Source organism: Coenobita brevimanus, unplaced genomic scaffold (assembly GCF_032717465.1).
Source record: "Coenobita brevimanus isolate Jiangsu-jjx unplaced genomic scaffold, ASM3271746v2 jjx.HiC_scaffold_2611, whole genome shotgun sequence".
NCBI classification, from domain to species: Eukaryota; Metazoa; Arthropoda; class Malacostraca; order Decapoda; family Coenobitidae; genus Coenobita; species Coenobita brevimanus.
The window spans coordinates 22098-43065 of record NW_027643557.1 but is presented as its reverse complement, the minus strand read 5'-3'; the positions used below and the strand labels follow the sequence as shown (position 1 = coordinate 43065).

The 20968-nt window shown below is 43.0% G+C and overlaps 1 protein-coding gene across 1 annotated transcript in view; it reads right to left on the bottom strand.

Moving 5' to 3' along the window:
* LOC145389921 (cAMP-dependent protein kinase catalytic subunit 1-like) overlaps nucleotides 1-20446 on the bottom strand; it is a 43004-nt gene extending 22558 nt beyond the window's left edge. Inside the window, exons 1-3 of the mRNA XM_080265035.1 lie at nucleotides 20402-20446; nucleotides 18540-18598; nucleotides 17291-17404 (exon numbers count right to left, since the gene is read on the bottom strand). Of these exons, the coding sequence (XP_080121161.1) occupies nucleotides 17291-17404; nucleotides 18540-18598; nucleotides 20402-20446 (218 nt within the window). The remainder of the gene's footprint in view (nucleotides 1-17290; nucleotides 17405-18539; nucleotides 18599-20401) is intronic.
* Nucleotides 20447-20968: the final 522 nt, after the last annotated feature.

Below are 20968 nucleotides of genomic sequence, written 5' to 3'. Positions count from 1 at the left end.
CATGTTAAAGGATGATGCAGGATTAAGCTGAATATTATTAAACATTAGTGGGTATACCTGTGGAAGATTTTGTCGGGTTGATAGGTGTAAGAACTGAGTCTTAGATGCATTAAAAACAACCATATTATTTTTACCCCAGTCAGAGATACGAGCCAAGTCAGACATTAGGTGTGCCATAGCCTCATCCCTTCCCTGTTGAAGTAACTGTTGAGATGGGCGTTGCGGGAACTGAATGGAAAGGTGAAGGGTGGAGTCATCAGCGTATGAGTGGATAGGGTTAGATGTACAGCTTAGAAGATCATTGATGAATAAAAGGAAGAGAGATGGTGATAGGACAGAGCCCTTAGGAACACCATTGTTGATAGAGGAGAAGAACGATGGTCGTCTACAACAGCGGCTATAGAACGACCAGAAAGGAAGCTAGCGATGAAGGCACAGATAGAAGGATAGACACCGTAGGAGGGCAGTTTGGAAATTAAAGATTTATGCCAGACTCGATCGTAAGCCTTTGAGATGTCAAGTGCAATGGCAAAGCTTTCGCCAAAGTCCCGAAAGGAGGATGACCAGGAGTCTGAAAGGTAGGTGAGAAGATCGCCAGTGGAGCGTCCCTGACAGAACCCGTACTGACGATCGGAAAGAAGGTAGTGATAGGAAAGATGCCTTAAAATTTTTCAATTGAGAATTGACTCGAAAACTTTTGAAATACAGGACGTTAAAGCAATTGAACGATAGTTGGAGGGTTAGGAGTGGTCACCCTTCTTTGGGACTGGCTGAATGAGAGCAAACTTCCAGCAAGAAGGAAAGGTACAAGTTGACAGACAAAGGCGAAAGAGTTTGCCTAGGCAGGGTGTGAGCACAGAAGCACAGTTCTTGAGAACAACAGGAGGGTAGTGCTGTGGCCTTTTCCAATAGCTCTCAAAGTTAGGGTATGTATGAAGGGGGGCCCGGGGAGAAGTCCATTATCCAGAAGGATCCACTATCCAGACATGCCGTTGGCTCTATTACATCAGATAACCGAGGGATTACTGTAGTGATGTCTTTATTAGGTATGTAAATGTCTTGGGAAAAAAAAAAAGAATGAAAATCGCCCCAAATGGAGAACTTGGGGCTGGCTTAGGTAACATGAAACCCTTTAACATGTAAACATATGGCCTGATAAGGTGGAATTCTCATAAAGCAGGAGTTTCAGGGTACAGTACTGTATATCCGCATTATGTGAGTGCTTGCTGTATATGCAAATGGACTATATTTCCTCACTAGATTTGTTAATATCTATCTACCTACCTACCAGCAGGCAAGGGTTAATACAGTATAGTATATAGCTGAAACCACAACTGCAATTACAGTACTCTGTATTCTGAAGCATTGTTTGTCTCATCATTTGCTGACATTTTTCTTACAGTATAAGCCATTTCTGTCACAAATGCCCCCTGGGGACATTGATGAATCCCCCTGGGGGCATCAATGACTCCCCTTGAGGATTAAATAATCCAAGGAAGGAAGGAGTTAATTTCAACTGAAATCTCACAGAAGAAAAAAAATCAACAAATGGTGAGATATAAACAGAAAATACCTCAAAATACAGTGCTTGAATTCCAGACGTGGTTTCTGCTAAATACTCACATTTACCGTTCTGACTGGGGCAGCTGCTGACGTGGAAACGTACCCCTCAACAGCTGGATATCATGATGCCACCAGGGTGACCACAAGCAATTCACCTCCATGTCACCGTCTCCTCTGCTATCAGGCACTGGAATGAATATTTTCTTTTTAATACCTTCAGTCTTCACTAGTTTAACTCACAGAGCAGGGATTTTTTTTTTTTCCCATCTCATGATTATATTTAGCTTTGTATAGACTTCTGGAAGTGTAGGGGTTAGGCACAGCCTCACTGAACTCCTGCAATAGTAGAGACTTTGCATAAGTTGAATAAAATTGCCTTCTGGCACTATGAATAAACTGAAAAGGGCATCACCGGGATTGCAAGAGTTAAAGGGACTCGCGGAGTTTATATCCCCGATGTAAACAAACTACCCATTAGTTTTTACACACATCCCCTCATTTTATCCAGCCAATTAACCTACTATGCCTGCCCATGTACAGGATCACATTCGACCTTAAAACCTAAACAGACGGTGTGAATATCGGGGGATTTAAGTAGCACTGCTTACTCCAGTTTAAAGGGACATCTTGGTCACCTGGAGATACACACCGCCGTATATCATCCTTATAGCTAATAATTACAACTTACATCAGCCGACTACACCTCTCGATAATGACAGCAAATACTGATAAACACATAGGCATAAGAATTACCATAATAAGAAGTAGACTAACACCGTAAAGAATAAATTCTTCACTCACCTCCAGCATCTCTCAACGTTGCTCCCATAATGCAACAGTGACGTCACACTTCAAATTAAACATTTACTTATTAAATTTTAAGAAGAAAATTTCGTGAATATATTATCAGGCTTTTAAACAATAATTTTTGTGCAAACCGAATAGTGAGGTAAGTAAAGTGTTTCTTGTTAAATTAAAGATAACCCCATGAATCAGTGGCATCATCATCTCTCTCTCTCAAATTCCATACAGAGTACCAGAGTAGGATCACTATTTACTGTCCTGCCGATATATCTCTACAGTTTTACAAGGGGATTTAAAAATAAACTGCCTGGTGGTGGTGGCAGGGGATAAAATTTTGCAGATAGCAGTCTCTAATCTGCTGCCATTCCCAACAGAACCTGAGCATAATAGACGAGAAATTAGCCCAGGTTGATGCAGCAATTCTTAACTCAAAATTGCCCCGAGAACAACTTTCAGAAGTTTGTCAAACATTTCCTGCAACACCCTGTATGGGAAATTTGGATAAAATATTGGTGATATAATTCTCTAACTGTGTGCCATTCCCAACAGAATCTGAGCAGTCTAATGAGTCCACGCTTTGAAGGTTGGGTTGAAATAGGGATGTGTCATGTCTCCATGGTTGTTCAATCTGTACATGGATGGGGTAATAAAAGAGGTACAAGGTAGGGTAGTGGATGTTGGAGTGGCCCTGGTGAGAGAGGGTAGTGTTTGGAAACTCCCTGTACTGTTGTTTGCAAATGATACTGTGTTGTTAAGTGAAGACGAAGGAGAGCTGCAAGGCTTAGTGGGTGAGTTGGCTTTAGCATCGTGTTCTTCAACGTCTAACAAACAAACAAGAGAGGGCCACCTAAGAAGGGGCGCTGGAGAGGGACGCCTGCACGTGGTGGGACGGACACAACCAGAAGACTCCACAGCCTGGGTATACAAAAGTTCCCTCGCTCCTTCCCTAGCCCAGAAAAGGAGGATGGTGGACTGGAGGAGAAGGGAACGCAGTCTGCAGTCCACCGAGTTTATGCCCCAATAAGCCTGAGGTGAAAACAACAGCTAGAAAAGACGGTAATTCTGTGTGGTGTGTGTGTCTGTGTAACCTCCCCTCCATTCACCCCCTCCCCCTTTCCCTTCCCTCTCCCCCTCCCCTTTCCCTTCCCCCTCCCCCTCCCCTTTCCCTTCCCTCTCCCCCTCCCCTTTCCCTTCCCTCTCCCCCTCCCCTTCCCCTTCCCCCCCTTCCCCTTCCACCCCACCACATCTCTTGGTCTCTAGTTTCTTTTCTCCATTTCCTCTTCCTCCTCCATCTTTTTCTTCTCCTTCCTCCCCCTCTTCCACTCTCCCTTTCTTCCTCCTTCACCCCCTCTCTCTTCCTCTTTTTCTCTCTCACCCTCCTTCTCTCTTCCCCTCCTCCCTCCTCTCTTTCCTCTACCATCTCTCTTTTCACTTCTCTCTCTCCCTTCTTCCTCCTGCCTCCCTCTCTTCTCGTCCCCTCTCGACTGACACTGTCTTCCTGTGTCTGTCATCTCACTCTACATATATATAAACACGTACATACATATACAAACTTTCACACACACACACACACACACACACACACACACACACACACACTGATACATACAAACAGATAGATATACAGACAGGTAAGTAGATACAAAGTTGGCTGTACTGTAGATAGGTAGATATATAGACAGACAGACAGACAGACAGCCAATTAGACTGATCAATATGGCTAGAGAAACACACAGGGACAGTTGAATATAAAACACAGACAGACCAAAGGAATTGATGTCCCTGGCAGCAACAACCCTTCTCCCTTTAGTTCTTATTCACTCCATTCACTTTAGACTCTTTCTCCTTCCTTTTCTCTCCATTCTTTCCTCCCTTCTCTCTTTCCCTCACCTCGTCCCCTGCTTACCCCTTTCGTTCGTTTTCCCTCTTTCACCTGCTCCCTCTTCCCTCTTAGTCTCCTGTTCCCTCTTTGTCTTTCCTTTGCCCTCCATATCTTTGTCCCTCCTCTTTATTCCTTCTCTCTCTCTCTTTACCTTCCGTTCTCTCTCCCTCTTTACCTTCCCTTCTCTCCTGCACCCTTCTCCCTTGAATCCTCATCTCTCTTTTAGTCTCTCTTACTTTCCTTCTTTCCTCTCCCTTCCCTGTCCCAGTCAAACTCCTCATTCAACAACCGGTTATAATGCTCTCTCCATGCATCTTTAATATCCTCACTGTTCACCACTACCCTTCCTTCATCATTCTTCACACACTGCTCACCTATGATATCCCGATTATCCCTCTTCACCTGACCTGCCACCCTAAATATATTTTTCCTTTCCCCATGATTTAGGTTATCAAGTAAAAGTCTCTGTGACTCAGACTTTGCCCTGTATACCTCTCTTCTAGTCCTACATTCAGCAGCCAAATATTCCTCTTTGCTACCACCCTTCTTCCATTCCCGGAAAAGCCTTCTTTTCTCCTTAACTGCAGCTTCTACACCCTCATCCCACCACCAAGTTACTTTATGTCTTGGTGGTCCTCTTGTCCAGCCGCATGTTACATCAGTAACTCTCAAGAAATTGTTCTTGAGGGCTCTGTACTGTTCATTAACGCCTCTGTCTACAGCTCCCTGTTCAGCCACCACTCTCCTCAACTCGCTATACAAGGCATCCCTTACTACTTGGTTTTTCAGTTTCCATATTTTCCTCCTAGGTACATAAGTCCTCTTTTTCATCACTTGTTCTCTAAGCACCATATCACAAATCAATAGTTTGTGCTGCTGCACACACTCCTCACTTCCTATAACTTTAACATCCCTCACTAACCTCCTATCGGCCCTCCTAACCAGAAAATAATCTATCTGACTGCTATTTCCCCAGACTCATATGAATTAAACCCTGCCTAACCTCGAATGACCTAATCCAACTTAAATCAACCCAACGTAATCTAGCTTAACCTCACCTAACCCAGTCTAATTGTATTTAACCTCACAATCTCACGTAACCTCCCCATACTTAACATAACCTATTTTGAAGCAGCCTAACCGCATCTAACCCTACCTAATCCTACCCAGTCTCACTTAACCATACCATACCCGACCTAACCCAACCCAGTCAAGCCTAAAATGACCTAATCCAACCGAACCTAACCCAGCCTAACCCAACCAAATAAAACCCATCCCAAAACATATCCAAACCGACGTATTCTAAAGCAATCTAACCTAATCCGTCTATATCTAGTCGAACTGAAGCCAACCCAACCAAAAATTACCTAATCAGACCAAACCCTGCCCAAAGTGACCTAACCTAACTTTCGATCGCCCATAAATCGCTTACTGTAGAAATTTTGCTGCCTGAAAGGCTACGGGTGTAACAGTCCAAGTTTCGACGGTTCTGTGTACAAGTGTGTGTGTGTGTGTGTGTGTGTGTGTGTGTGTGTGTGTGTGTGTGTGTGTGTGTGTGTGTGTGTGTGTAATAAAGGATATTAACCAGCCTTGTTCAAAAATATTTCCCTAAGAAAATCTTTGCTTGACCGATAGGAGGTGTCTGTGTTACCATGGCAACCTCCCACAACACCACAGTTACATAAATACACTTCCCCGCCAGCACGTTCCATTAGAGAGTATTCTGTGTGTGTGTGTGTGTGTGTGTGTGTGTGTGTGTGTGTGTGTGTGTGTGTGTGTGAGTAGATACGGCTGTGTCTAACGTGGATATGCATGTGTGTAAGTGCAGTATATACTGTGTGCTACGGTGTAGCCTTATGTGTTCAGGTATAGCTGTATATAGATGAAGGTATGGCTATGTAAATAGACACAGAACTTTGTGTTTCGAGTTATGGATATTTATGTGTAAATGAATCGACATATCTGATGATGACATTGTGACCGAATGAGTGGAGTTCAGGATACGTGTGTTGAGGTGAAACTAAGTGTGTGGAGGCGAGGTTGGGGTTACGTAGGTGGAGGCAGAGCTACGTGTGGAGGTTTGGATATGTAGAGGAGTGGGGGTGTGTGTGCAGGGTTGGCGATTGTCCTTGGAGGCGAGGCTGTGGAGAGCTGTGGCTGTGTGTCTGGAGGTGTGCTGGGATGCTGGTGTGGTACTGTGTTAGGTTGTCTTTGTATCTGTGTGTGTGTGTGTGTGTGTGTGTGTGTGTGTGTGTGTGTGTGTGTGTGTGTGTGTGTGTGTGTGTGTGTGTGTGTGTGTGTGTGTGTGTGTGTGTGTGTGTGTGGGTTGAGTTGTCTGTGTATACACAGGTCAGCCTGTGTTTGTGTCGGGGAAGGATACAGTGTGTGGAGGGATGGACAAGATCTCAACTGTGTGAATGGAGGCTTGGGTATGGATGTTAGTAAATGTGTGTGTGTGTGTGTGTGTGTGTGTGTGTGTGTGAACAAGATTCTATCTGCACGTGTATGGTAATGAAGTGTGTGTGTGTGTGTGTGTGTGTGTGTGTGTGTGTGTGTGTGTGTGTGTGTGTGTGTGTGTGTGTGAACAAGATTCTATCTGCACGTGTATGGTAATGAAGTGTGTGTGTGTGTGTGTGTGTGTGTGTGTGTGTGTGTGTGTGTGTGTGTGTGTGTGTGTGTGTGTGAACAAGATTCTATCTGCACGTGTATGGTAATGAAGTGTGTGTGTGTGTGTGTGTGTGTGTGTGTGTGTGTGTGTGTGTGTGAACAAGATTCTATCTGCACGTGTATGGTAATGAAGTGTGTGTGTGTGTGTGTGTGTGTGTGTGTGTGTGTGTGTGTGTGTGTGTGTGTGTGTGTGTGTGTGTGTGTGTGTGTGTGTGTGTGTGTGTGTGTGTGTGTGTGTGTGTGAACAAGATTCTATCTGCACGTGTATGGTAATGAAGTGTGTGTGTGTGTGTGTGTGTGTGTGTGTGTGTGTGTGTGTGTGTGTGTGTGTGTGTGTGTGTGTGTGTGTGTGTGTGTGTGTGTGTGTGTGTGTGTGTGAACAAGATTCTATCTGCACGTGTATGGTAATGAATGCCAGTACACAATGCTAGAGCCTTCTTGATCATTCATAATGTCTATGTGCTGTGTGCATGTAAGGTTTTATGTATGTGTACATTTAACAATGCACTACATTATCTGAGTGTGAAATGGAGGGAGAGTAAGAAATTGTTTTGGAAGGAGGTAAAGAAAGTAAGGCAGTGTGAAAGGGGATATTAGTAGGGGAGTGAAAGATAGGAATAATAGATTGTTGGTGGAGAAGAGAGAGAAATTGAGGAGATGGAAGGAGCACTTTGAGGATTTGTTGAATGTAGAGAGTGAGAGCAGTGTGAGTATAAGTGGTTGGGGAATGGCTGGGAGAAGAAGAGATGAGAGGAGGGAGGAAGAGATCAGTAGGTCGGAAGTAGTGGAAGCGATGAAGAAGATTAAGCTGGGAAAGGCCCCAGGAATTGATGGAGTGTGTGGTGAAATGCTTAGGTATGGGGGTGAGATTGTTGTGGAGTGGATATGGAAGTTGTGTAGATTGGCTTGGAAAGAGGGAAGGGTTCCAGAGGACTGGAAATCAGGTATAATTGTTCCTCTGTACAAAGGAAAAGGAGAGAGAGAAGTATGTGGTAACCATAGGGATATTTGCCTTCTTAGTGTGACTGGTAAAATATATGGTAGAATACTCATTGATAGGGTTAGGCATATGACAGAGGAGCTAGTTGGAGAAGAACAAGGGGGACTTAGGAAGGGAAAAGGGTGTGTAGATCAGATATTTGTTCTAAGATGTTTAGTGGAGAAGTATCTAGAGAAGGGAAGGAAAGTGTATGCTGCCTTCATGGACTTGGAGAAAGCTTATGACAGAATAGACAGGCAAGGTATGTGGAAGGTATTGAGAATATATGGAGTGGAGGGGAAATTGTTGAGTGCTGTGAAGAGTATGTACGAGGGAGCTAGGGCTACGGTGCGAGTGGATGGTGAGCTGAGTGAGTTCTTTGATCTCAATCTGGGACCGAAACAGGGGTGTGTGATGTCTCCATGGCTGTTTAATATATATATGGATGGGGTCGTAAAGGAGGTACAAGGTAGGGCAGTGGATGTGGGGGTGGCCCTAATGAATGAGGGTGAGATTTGGAAGCTTCCGGTGTTGCTGTTTGCTGATGATACAGTATTGTTGAGTGAAGATGAATGGGAGTTGCAAGGTTTGGTGAATGAATTTGGGACAGTGTGTAGGAGGAGGAAGCTGAAAGTTAATGTAAACAAAAGTAAAGTTATGGTGTTTGAGAGGAATGAAGTCACAGAGTGTGCAGTGAGATTGGATGGTGAGGATATGGAGAATGTGAGTGCATTCAAGTACTTGGGTAGTGTGATGAGTAAGGATGGAACTTTGGGAGATGAAGTACGTGAAAGGGTACAGCAGGGAAGAAAGGTTGTTGGTACACTGAAAGCAGTGATGAGAAATAGGGAGGTGAGTATGGAAGTTAAGAAGTCACTGCATGATGGTATTGTGATCCCTACCCTGACGTATGGAAGTGAGGCGTGGACCTTGCAAGAGGGGAACAAGTCAAGAGTGAGAGCAGTGGAAATGAGTTACTTGAGAGGAGCATGTGGAGTGACGTGGAGGGACAGGTTGACGAATGAAGAAGTGAAGGAACGTTGTGGGGTAGATGTGGATGTGGTTGAAAAGATTAGGAGAAATACACTGAGGTGGTTTGGACATGTGGAGAGAATGGAGAATGAAAGACTGACTAAGAGGGTGTATGTAGGTGAGGTGGAGGGAGGGAGAGGGACAGGTAGACCGAGGATGAGGTGGAGGGATGGAGTTGAGAGGTATATGAGGGAGGGGGGGGTGAGTTGGGGGGAGGGGAGTCAAATGGTGGGTGACAGAGTGACTTGGAGGCGTTTTGTCTGCGGCCACCCTTTGCGGGATTAGGGCGTCGGGCTATAGATAGATAGATAGACTACATTACCAGTCAACTGATTTAGATCATAACGTTATGTATTTTACCTTTAACCAGTACGTTACACATGTGCACTACTGTAAACGTACGCCACTATCAAGAATCGTTTTCGTTTTTAAAGGCTCCAACATGCTTGCATGTGTCGGCATTGGTCGCCTAATGGTGGCTCTCCACGCTGCATGATCCATTGCAGACCCCCTGTTCAGTCCCTTAACCCTAAAGTCACACTTAATGACCTCGTCCCATGTCTTTCTCGGTCTACACCTCATAACCCCACCCCCAATATTAACACTTCTCACCTTCTTCACCCAATTATCATCCCCCATCCTCTCCACATATCCAAACCACCTCAATCTACCTCTCCTCATCACAACACCAATACACTCCAGTCCCATCCTACCTCTCAACTCTTCCATTGTAAACCAAGCCCCTCCAGGCCTTGGAAGCAGGGACGCACTGCACATCCACCTAATCATTGTCATTTCTGTACGTCTGAGCCGGCGAATATCTTCCTCCTTCACTGCCCAGGTCTCACTGCCATACAGCATTACACTCCTAACACATGCTGCATACAAAGACCCCTTAGCACGTAGGGAGAGCCCTCTCAATGTCAGGAGAGGCAAGAGCTCCCTGAACTTCTTCCAACCACTTCTCACCCTAGCCACAGAGCTACCTCCAGCCCCACCTCCAGCACACAACATGTCTTCCAAATAACAAAACTCTTCCACACACTCAAGAGATTCACCAGCAAGTTCAATCCTTTCACGTCTGACAATCTCCACCTGCTCACGCCGGCACACCGTACACATAAAATCAGCATTATCTCGCAGTCTACCTCTGATACCACTACATCTCTTATGCACCCATTTATCACACACACCGCACAAGGTGGAATTACTTCCCACGCCCTTGTGGCAAACTGCACATGGCCACTCTCCCTCGTCTTTGACAGTACCACCACCAACCCTAGATATCATCACTTTTGTTTTATTTGCATTTACCCTTAAACCCTTTTGCCCCATACCATCTCTCCACTTCCTAAACCTTTCCTCCGCCTCCCTTTCATTCTCTGCAATCAACACCAAATCATCAGCATACAACAACTCCCACGGGAGTCCATTTCTAAAGTCACGTGAAAGGGCTTCGAGTACCATGATAAACAACATGGGACTCAAGACTGACCTCTGATGCACACCAACATTCACGGAAAACTCATCACTCAAATCTCCATTCACTCTCACCTGGGTGTGAGCACCCACATACATGGCCATAACCACCCTAACCAGCCACTCCTCCAAGCCAAGCTTTCTCATTGCCCACTTCACCATCTCTCTAGGGACTCTGTCAAAGGCCTTCTCCAAATCAACAGAAACAAAATAAAGATCCCTTCTCCTACTAATATATTTTTCCTGAAGCTGTCGAACAATGAATATGGCATCAGTGGTCCCCCTACCTGGCATAAACCCAAACTGCATCTCATCAATATTCACTCTTTCTCTAATCATACCTTCTAAAACTCTCTCCATTACCTTCATTATCTGATCTAAAAGCTTTATACCTCTATAATTTCCTCTTTCCAGGGCATCACCCTTCCCTTTATACACATTTACAATTACACTCTTCAGCCAATCATCTGGGACAACACACTCATAAATAATCCTATTTATCAGGTCAGTGACTAAACTCACCCCTATATCGCCTGAGGCCTTCAACATTTCGGCAGTCAACCCAGACACACAAGCTGCCTTCCCCACCCTCATCCTGCCTATTGCCTCACTCACAGTAGCAGTATCAATCAAAGGCCAAGGGCCAGACACTGGATCTGCTGGCTCCAAACCTTCCCTGTCCCAGTCAAACTCCTCATTCAACAACCGGTTATAATGCTCTCTCCATGCACCTTTAATATCCTCACTGTTCACCACTACCCTTCCTTCATCATTCTTCACACACTGCTCACCTATGATATCCCGATTATCCCTCTTCACATGACCTGCCACCCTAAATATATTTTTCCTTTCCCCATGATTTAGATTATCAAGTAATTGTCTCTGTGACTCAGACTTTGCCCTGTATACCTCTCTCCTAGCCCTACGCTTGGCAGCAAATATTCCTCTTTGCTACCACACTTCTTCCATTCCCGGAAAAGCCTTCTTTTCTCCTTAATTGCAGCTTCTACACCCTCATCCCACCACCAAGTTACTTTATGTCTTGGTGGTCCTCTTGTCCAGCCGCATGTTACATCAGTAACTCTCAAGAAATTGTTCTTGAGGGCTCTGTACTGTTCATTAACGCCTCTGTCTACAGCTCCCTGTTCAGCCACCACTCTCCTCAACTCGCTATAGAAGGCATCCCTTACTACTTGGTTTTTCAGCTTCCATATTTTCCTCCTAGGTACATAAGTCCTCTTTTTCATCACTTGATCTTTAAGCACCATATCACAAATCAATAGTTTGTGCTGCTGCACACACTCCTCACTTCCTATAACTTTAACATCCCTCACTAACCTCCTATCAGCCCTCCTAACCAGAAAATAATCTATCTGACTGCTATTTCCCCCAGACTCATACATAATTAACCTACTGTCTCTTTTCCTAAAATATGTGTTGCACACAATCATGTCCGTTGCCTCCCCAAACTCGAGTATCCTTTCCCCTTCTGCATTCCTTAGACCATATGCACATCCCCCATGCACTCCTTCATAACCTTGTGCTGCTTCACCTACATGACCATTTAAGTCCCCTCCCAAAATCACTATCTCATCATCCCACATACCACCTACTACACGTATTAAATCATCCCAAAATCTATCTTTCTCTGATTCATCCAATCCTGCCTGTGGAGCATATGCCGATATAATCACAGCTATCTTTCTTCCCAACAGAATTTTCCCCTTAAGAATAAATAAAAAGCTACATTCTCATCAGTGTAGAAGGCTAACTTACACCTCTTCCTTACCAGTCAATTTCCACAAATGGCATGTTACACAAGTCAGCCAAGGGATATTTAATAATTTCTATTCTTGTTGCCTCTATAAAACTACATTCAACTAAGGATGACTTTTTGAACTGGAAGAGCTGGATATAGTATTTGTCAGAAATGAAACTGGCCACAGAGTAAATGGATCGTTAAGATAATGATGGTGATTAAGACGGGCAGAGGAATGGCTGAGAGACACAAACACCCTTCCTATCCCTTCACCAGTTTCCTAATCCTGCCTTCACCACCCTGCCTGCCCTCTGCCCTGCCTCCTATATGCCCCTCTGTTTCCGTTGGTATCAGGCAGGACCCAAGGGGTCCCAGCAGGCCAAAGGTGAAAAGTTCACAGGGTAAACCAGGTCAGGGACTGATAGTAGGTGGTGATGGTGGCTGAATAGATAAAGCAGTGGGCTAGGAACTACTGTATGTGGTTGTGGTTTTTATTCCACCTGTTGCTGAGAATGGTTTGAGGATCTTGGCTTCCATAATACTTTTCACTGCTCTCCCACGAGACCCCCTGACATCGTAAATACATGTTCACTATCATGCCAGTGCTGAATGTAATGCCCCAGAGGTGGTGGATAGTATGATCATTTGATGACCCCTATCTGGTGCATGGTAGGTGGACTTCTAGGCCTTGGAAATGTGCATAACAGCCATGTCCAGAGACAGATACATTAAAAAAAATAAAAAACTGTATGAAGTTAGACTGGGAGAGGAGACAAAGGCTGAATTTTTGTTAAATATAAAAGTTGTCAAGTGCTGAAACACAGAAGTCATTAAGGAAATGCCTGTTTAGTGCATAATGTACTGCAGGATATGCTACAATCCTCACAAATGAGCTAAATAAGTAAAGTTGTGAATGCCACAATCCTCACAGATGTGCAAAGTTGTGCCTGTACATAAAATAAAAGACACAGGAAAACAGATGTGTAAGAACTAGGTTGTACACTGGCAGCAGAATTATATTCATTTTTCTTAGCTTTAGCTAAGGTGTGGTAGGGTTTGTGACTGATCAACTGCTACATCAATCCTCATGCAAAAAAATATAAATAAATAAATAAAAAATAAAATAATAAAAGGACAAATTAAAATAAATCACCAGTGAACCTCAAGGCATTTCTCCTACAGCCTTCCACCATAAGGGAGGTTCCCAAAGTGATCAAGACATGGGAGATTATGATGAATAACATCAGAAGAAAACTCATCTTCTAGTGGAGGTGTGACAGAATCAGACAGTTTCAAAATATTATTGTTTAGTGAGTTAGAATGATATGTTAGAATTAATGGAAACATAGATAAATCGTGAGAATAGCATCAGTTTTAAGTCAGATTTCATAAACACATATGAAAATGGACGATTTCGTGAATAAGTACACATTGGGGGTCATACAGTACATATAAACAGTACTGTGTACTCTATATCTATCTATCTATCTACCTACCTACCTATCTATCTACCTATCTATAGCCCGACGCCCTAATCCCGCAAAGGGTGGCCGCAGACAAAACGCCTCCAAGTCACTCTGTCACCCACCATTTGACTCCCCTCCCCCCAACTCACCCCCCCCTCCCTCATATACCTATACCTACCTATCTATCTATCTATCTATCTATATATATATATATATATATATATATATATCCTCCCTGGGGAAGGGGGATAGAATACTTCCTCAGTATTCCCTGCTTGTCATAAGAGGCGACTAAAAGGGACACTTTTATCTACATTCTTTTTGCTCTCATTCTTTCCCTTGTACTTTGTCTGTCCAAACCCTGTGCATTTTACTTTCATTTAGTTAATTTCCTCTCTCCACTGTCTGGTTCCTGCGAGCCACTGGCATTGGCTCCAGGGTAAAATATTTTACTGCTTAAGAAATCTTGATGAACTCTGGTGACGAAGCAATGGCCCTCAGTTCCGTGCAGCCCTTAAGTGGGCAGGGGGTGCTAAGAATCCCACGGTGTAAAAATAAGTTCATAAATCCAAAAAGAACCTTAAGAATAGGAAACTGGAATGTTCGAACTCTCAATCAGGCTGGTAAAATGGAAGAACGTATTTCAGTGTTCAAGGAATACAAGATGGATATTTGTGCTCTGACAGAAACGAGGTTGCTTGGAGCTGATAAAATGAATTTGGAAGATGGTATTACTATGTTGGTTTCTGGTAGGAGTGATGGAAATCATTACCAAGGAGTAGGCTTACTGCTGAGTAGAGATGCTTGCAAGGCACTATGTGAGTTTGAACCAATTAATGAGCGCTTGCTTTATGCTCGCTTAAAATCTGACCATGGTAATATCAGTATGGTTGTAGGGTACGCTCCGACAAATGAGGCTGCTGATGAAATGAAGGATGACTTTTATGAGAAGCTGCAGGATGTAGTGAATAGAGTGGCAAGACATGATGTGTTAGTTTGCATTGGTGATTTTAATGCGATTGTTGGCAGTAGTAGGGATGGCTTTGAAGATTGTATGGGTAAGGAGGGTGTTGGTATAAGAAACGAAAATGGGGTGCGACTTGCAAGCTTTTTGTTTGGCAAATGACCTTATAATGAAGAGAGAACCTGTATTTTTACACAAATGACCTTATAATTGGTGGAACTATCTTTGAGCATAGAAAAATACATAAGACTACTTGGATTTCACCATGTGGTAAATATTGTAACCAGATTGACCACATTGCAATTAGCAGAAGGCATAGGAGTTATTTGCAAGATGTTTGGGTAAGGAGGTGTGCAGATATAGGTAGTGATCATCAACTTGTTGTGTCAAAGATTAAAATAAAACTTAAGAGAAACGTTAATGGTAATTGTACAGGAGGTAATAATTATGATTTTGATGAGCTGAGAAGTGATGAGAGCACGAGGGAAAGGTTTCGGTGCGAATGTAGAAACAAGTTTCTAGTCCTGCAGACTTTGATGGAATCTGAAGACAATGATATTAATCAAATGTGGAGAGAGGTAAAAGAGGTTTTGCATGAGAGTGCTAAGGTTACTATTAAGAAAAAGGGAAAAGTGAGAAGGAAAAAGTGGATGTCAGATGAAACATGGAATGTAATTCAGAAAAGGAAAGAGGCTAAGTTAAGAAGTGAAGAACAACATGTTGATGGCCAGGTAGTTGAAGTACTTAGAGCAAAGTATTGGAGTTTACATTCTGAAGTAAAAAGACTCGTTAGACGTGATAAGAGGAGACTATATGATGAAAAGGCGACAGAGACAGAAATTAAATTAAGTAGAAATGACGGTCAGAGCACAAGAGCAGCGTATCAGGCCATAAAGGAGTTAACTGGGACTGAAAAGAGAAGGAAGGAAATACCTGTACGAGATAGAAATGGTAATTTGATGACTAAAGATTTGGATATAAAAGGAAGATGGAAAGAGCACTTTGAATCTGTTCTAAATAGACCAATCCCAGCTGAAGAGGACATTTTGCCAGCCGAGAAAGATTTGCAGATAGAAACAGGGGATATAACTTTGGAAGAGGTAGCAAAATCTATAAAGGAGTTAAAGAATTTTAAGGCTCCAGGTGAGGATGGAATATTCCCTGAAATGCTTAAGGTGGAAAATGACGAGTTGATGAATGCACTTTTGAAACTTTTTAATGTGGCTTGGGATAATGGTGGAATTCCAGAAGAGTGGGAAAAATGGAGTGATTATAAAAATACCAAAAAAGGGAGATTTAAGTGTGTGTGGCAACTGGAGGAGGATAACTTTGACACCTGTAGTTGCAAAAGTCTTTTCCAAAATCTTGTTGAACAGAATAGAGCCAGTAATTGATAAAATTTTAAGAGAAGAACAAGCGGGATTTAGAAAGGGTCGAGGTTGTAATGATCGGATTTTTATTGTAAGGCATCTAATGCAACAAGCTAATGAGATGAAAATGCCACTTAACATGTGTTTTGTGGATTTTGAAAAGGCGTTTGATAGTGTTTCACGTGGAGCTATGTTGAAAATTATGAGATTCTATGGTATACCAGAAAAGTTTGTAAATATTATTAGAAGCCTGCATGAAGGTACTTTTTGTAAGGTAATGGTGGGTGGTTCTTTGAGTGATCCATTTCAAGTTAGGTCAGGAGTGATTCAAGGAGGAGTTCTTTCGCCATTGTTGTTTGTTTTGGTTATGGATTATGTTATGAAAAAGGTTGTAAGGAGAACAGGTGCAGGAATTAACTGGAAAGAAAATAAGAAGCTGATGGATTTGGACTATGCTGATGATATTGTACTGATTTGCGGAAGTATTTACGAGATGCAGAGGGTGCTCGATTGTCTGGTGGAGGAAGGAGAAAAAGTGGGATTGGTAATAAATTGTGGAAAGACTGAAATTATTAATATGAACGTGGAGAACCAAATCGATTGTGTAATTGGGAATAATGTGGTGAAGAATGTAGAAAACTTTAAATATCTGGGAACGATTGTATCATCTAATGGATCATTAAACAATGAAATTGAGGAGAGGATTAGACAGGCTTGGCGAGCTGTTGGAATGTTGAAATCTGTTTGGAATAATAATATGCTTTCGGTACATACTAAAGTGAAAATTTACAAGTCCATGGTTAGACCCATTTTAATTTACGGGCATGAGTCATGGTACAGTACAATTGCAACAGATCAGAAAGTATTAGGATTTGAGAATAAAATACTGAGAAGGATTCTTGGGGTAAAGTGGCAAGACAGAGTTACAAATGAAAGAGTAAGGGATATTACGAGAGTGGAACCAGTTAATGAATATGTGAGACTGTCTCGCTGGAAGTGGCTGGGGCACATATACAGAAAAGAAGGTTGTTTAATACAGGATGTGCCAGAGTGGATTGCTAGAGGAAGAAGAGGTAGAGGTAGGCCGAGGGAAACCTTGGTTGAGGACAATGAAAAAAGAAGCAGGAGAGGAGTGTTGGTGGGACCTGAAGGAGATGGCAAGAGACAAATATTGGTGGAGAGAGTTCATTGAGACCCTATGCATCCCGTGGGGTGCCACAGGAAATGATTGATTGATTGATTGATATATATATATATATATATATATATATACTGTATATGTACTAAAGAGAGATAGAGAGAGAGAGAGAGAAATATCAACTCACAGCTTCCTGATGCCAGACTCTTCTTTCTTCCAGGGAGCGTCGTCAGGCTCGAAGGGCATTGGTCCCTGCACTGGGGGGTCATCCTCTTCATCGTTAACTCCCGCACCTGTGTCCCTGTGCCACAGACAAAAACAGAAACAGTAAGTCTCCTTTAATTTCATCAGAGTTTGTCTTCATTATTGTTGCCTTCTTTGTTTTTAATTTGTTATTACAGGGTTTAGTAGCTGCCATTTCTGCAAGTGTAGTTTGCTTTGTATGTCGAGTGGTGTCACTGTTCTTTTAAAGGTATAAACATGTTTTGAGTGCTAGTGAATTACTTAGGATGAATTGTTACTTTTGAGAATCAAAAGATGAGGCTATTATCTATCTATCGATCTATAGCCAGACGCCTCAATCCCATTTGGGGTGGCCACAAACAAATCGCCTCCACTTCGTCCTGTCCCCCGCCATTTCACTGCCCTGCTCCCAACTCACACCCCCCTCTCTCATATACCTCTCCACCCCATCCCTCCATCTCATCCTCGGCCTCCCCCTCCCTCTTCCCCCCTCCACCTCACTCACATACACTCTCTATTGTTTTTATCATTTTATTGATTTTATTATTATTATTATTATTATTATTATTATTATTATTATTATTATTATTGCTCACCAGATATGTTGATATTAAAAAGATACACAGTACTGATATGATACAGATGATAATGTTAACCCCATGAATCCAACGACATAACCATTCTTTCTGCTACCTCGTGACGATGATTTTCGTCAGAAGATCGTCTGTTAGTGAAGATGTTGGTGGAGGCTATATTAAATTCTTCCAGTTCAGAGTCTCAGTTTGAAGGTGGGATGAATAATATAGAAATACATTCCTGGATTCATGGAGTTTAGGTGCACAAGACAGTTAACAGTGATGGAATTGTTCTCTTGCATGTTATTTATGTAAACTGTGTAGATATTAAAAACTTTATAGATAACATGAGTGAATACTAAGGTGTAATGGAATAGGTTAATACTTGGCTGCTGAGATGTGCATTAATGAAGTTAAGGTTATATGGTAATATTCTTGCAGCTCCTAGTTTTAATCAGCTGTTCAGCTATATAGTATGTGGATTTAATGGTTTAATGTCTACTTGAGATGAAAGCCCACTTATGTGTGTGTCAGTTTGATTTCCTGATAGACAGTGAGAGATTTTTTGATCAGGTACTTCCACCAAGGGCTTTTCTAGTCATCTATCATTCTTTCTACCTTGAAGGGGGTAATATGTCAGTGGCTGTTACAAACCCTGCCTCATTGTTGGTTGTGCCCTGGAATAAGACATATAGGCACACTATGTATTATACTGAAAGATGCTCCACAAATGATCACGGAATGTTTGAGGTCTGTCGTAACCTTCTCTCTCTCATTTTTAAAATTATGGCCTTTATTCTCAGAGCATTAGAGTCTGAATAAGCTTAAGGGAGTTTTTCTTTATTTCAGATTGGAAGAATTTTACCCATAGCAGGAAAAGCTGGAAAAATAGATGACTGTTCCACATGTGAGTACTATATAATTCTTCCTTTTGAACAGTTACCTGTTGATCTGTCTATCTATTGCCAGACATCTGAATCCTGTAAGGGGTGGCCACAAACAAATCACCTCCATGCTGCCCTTTCCCCCACCATCTAACTGCCCTGCTCCCACCTCATACCCCTCTGTCTCATATACCTTTCTACTCCATCCCTCCATCTCATCCTTGGCCTCCCCCTCCCTCTACCCCCTTCCACCTCACTCACATACACTCTCCTCATCAGTCTTTCGCTCTCCATCCTCTCTATATGGCCAAACAACCTCATTGTATTTCTCCTATCGCTTTCTATCACATCCACATCCACACCACAACACTCCTTCACTTCCTCATTTGTCAATCTGTCTTTCCATGTGACTCCACATGCTCCTCTCAGATAACTCATTTGCACTGCTCTCACTCTTGTGTCCTACCACCAAGGTCCGGGCTTCATTTTCATACGTTAGAGTTGGTATCACAATACTGTCATGCAGCAACTCTTTTACTTCCATGCTCACTTCTCTGTTTCTTATTACTGCCTTCAGAGAACCAGCAACCTTTCTTTCCTGTTGCACCCTTTCAAGCACTTAACCCTTTAAACTTCCATCCTTACTCATTACACAATCCAGGTACTTAAATGCCCTCACATTTTCCATTTCCTCCTCATTTAACCTCACTGTACATTCGGTGCCTTCACTTCTCTCAAAGACCTTAACTTTACTCTTCCCTACATTCACCTTTAGATTCCATTTCTTACACACTCTCCCAGACTCATCCACCAAGCCTTGCAGCTCCCCTTCATCTTCACTTAACAACACAGTATCATCTCCAAACAACAGTACAGGGAGTTTCCAAACACTGATCTCTCTCATTAGGGCTGCTCCGACATAATCTGAATTTATTTTGCACTTACTTTAGCATGTTTAAATTTACTGGAGGTCAGGCTTCATAACTGAAACTGTTGTGATTTTTTTTTCTCTGACTACAGGTCTCATTTTCGTTTTTAAATTCGTTTTCGTTTTCGTTTTTAAAGGCTCCAACATGCTTGCATGCATCGGCCTTGATCACCTAATGGCGGCTCTCCACGCTGCACGATCCATTGTAGCCTCCCTGTTCAGTCCCTTAACCCTGAGGTCACATTGACCTTGTCCCATATCTTTCTCAGTCTACTCCTCGTAACCCCACCCCCAATATTAACACTTCTCACCTTCCTCACCCAATTATCATCCCCCATCCTCTCCACATGTCCAAACCATCTCAATCTACCTCTCCTCATCACAACACCAATACACTCCAGTCCCATCCTACCTCTCAACGCTTCCATCGTAAACCCAGGCCCCCCAGACCTTGGATGCAGGGACGCACTACACATCCACCTGATCATTGTCATTTCTGTATGTCTGAGCCGGCGAATATCCTCCTCCTTTACTGCCCAGGTCTCACTACCATACAGCATGACACTCCTAACACATGCTGCATACAAAGACCTCTTAGCCCGTAGGGAGAGTCCTCTCAATGTCAGGAGAGGCAAGAGCTCCCTGAACTTCTTCCAACCACTTCTCACCTTAGCCACAGTGCTAGCTCCGGCCCCACCTCCAGCACACAACATGTTTCCCAAATAACAAAACTCTTCCACACTCTCAAGAGATTCACCAGCAAGATCAATCCTTTCACGCCTGACAATCTCCATCTGCTCTCCCCGACACGCTGTACACATAAAATCAGCAGTATCTCACAGTATACTTCTGACAGCACTACATCTCTTGCACCCCCATTTATCACAAACACCGCACAAGATGGAATTACTTCCCACGCCCTCGTGTCAAACTGCACATGGCCACTCTCCCTCGTCTTTGACAGTACCGCCACCAACCCTAGATATCATCACTTTTGTTTTATCTGCAGTTACCCTTAAGCCCTTGTGCCCCATACCATCCCTCCACTTCCTAAATCTTTCTTCCGCTTCCCTTTCATTCTCTGCAATCAACACCAAATCATCGGCATGCAACATCTCCCACAGGAATCTGCTTTTGAAGTCATGTGAGAGGGCTTCAAGTACCATGATAAACAACATAGGACTCGAAACTGACCCCTGATGCACACCAACATTCACGGAAAACTCATCACTCAA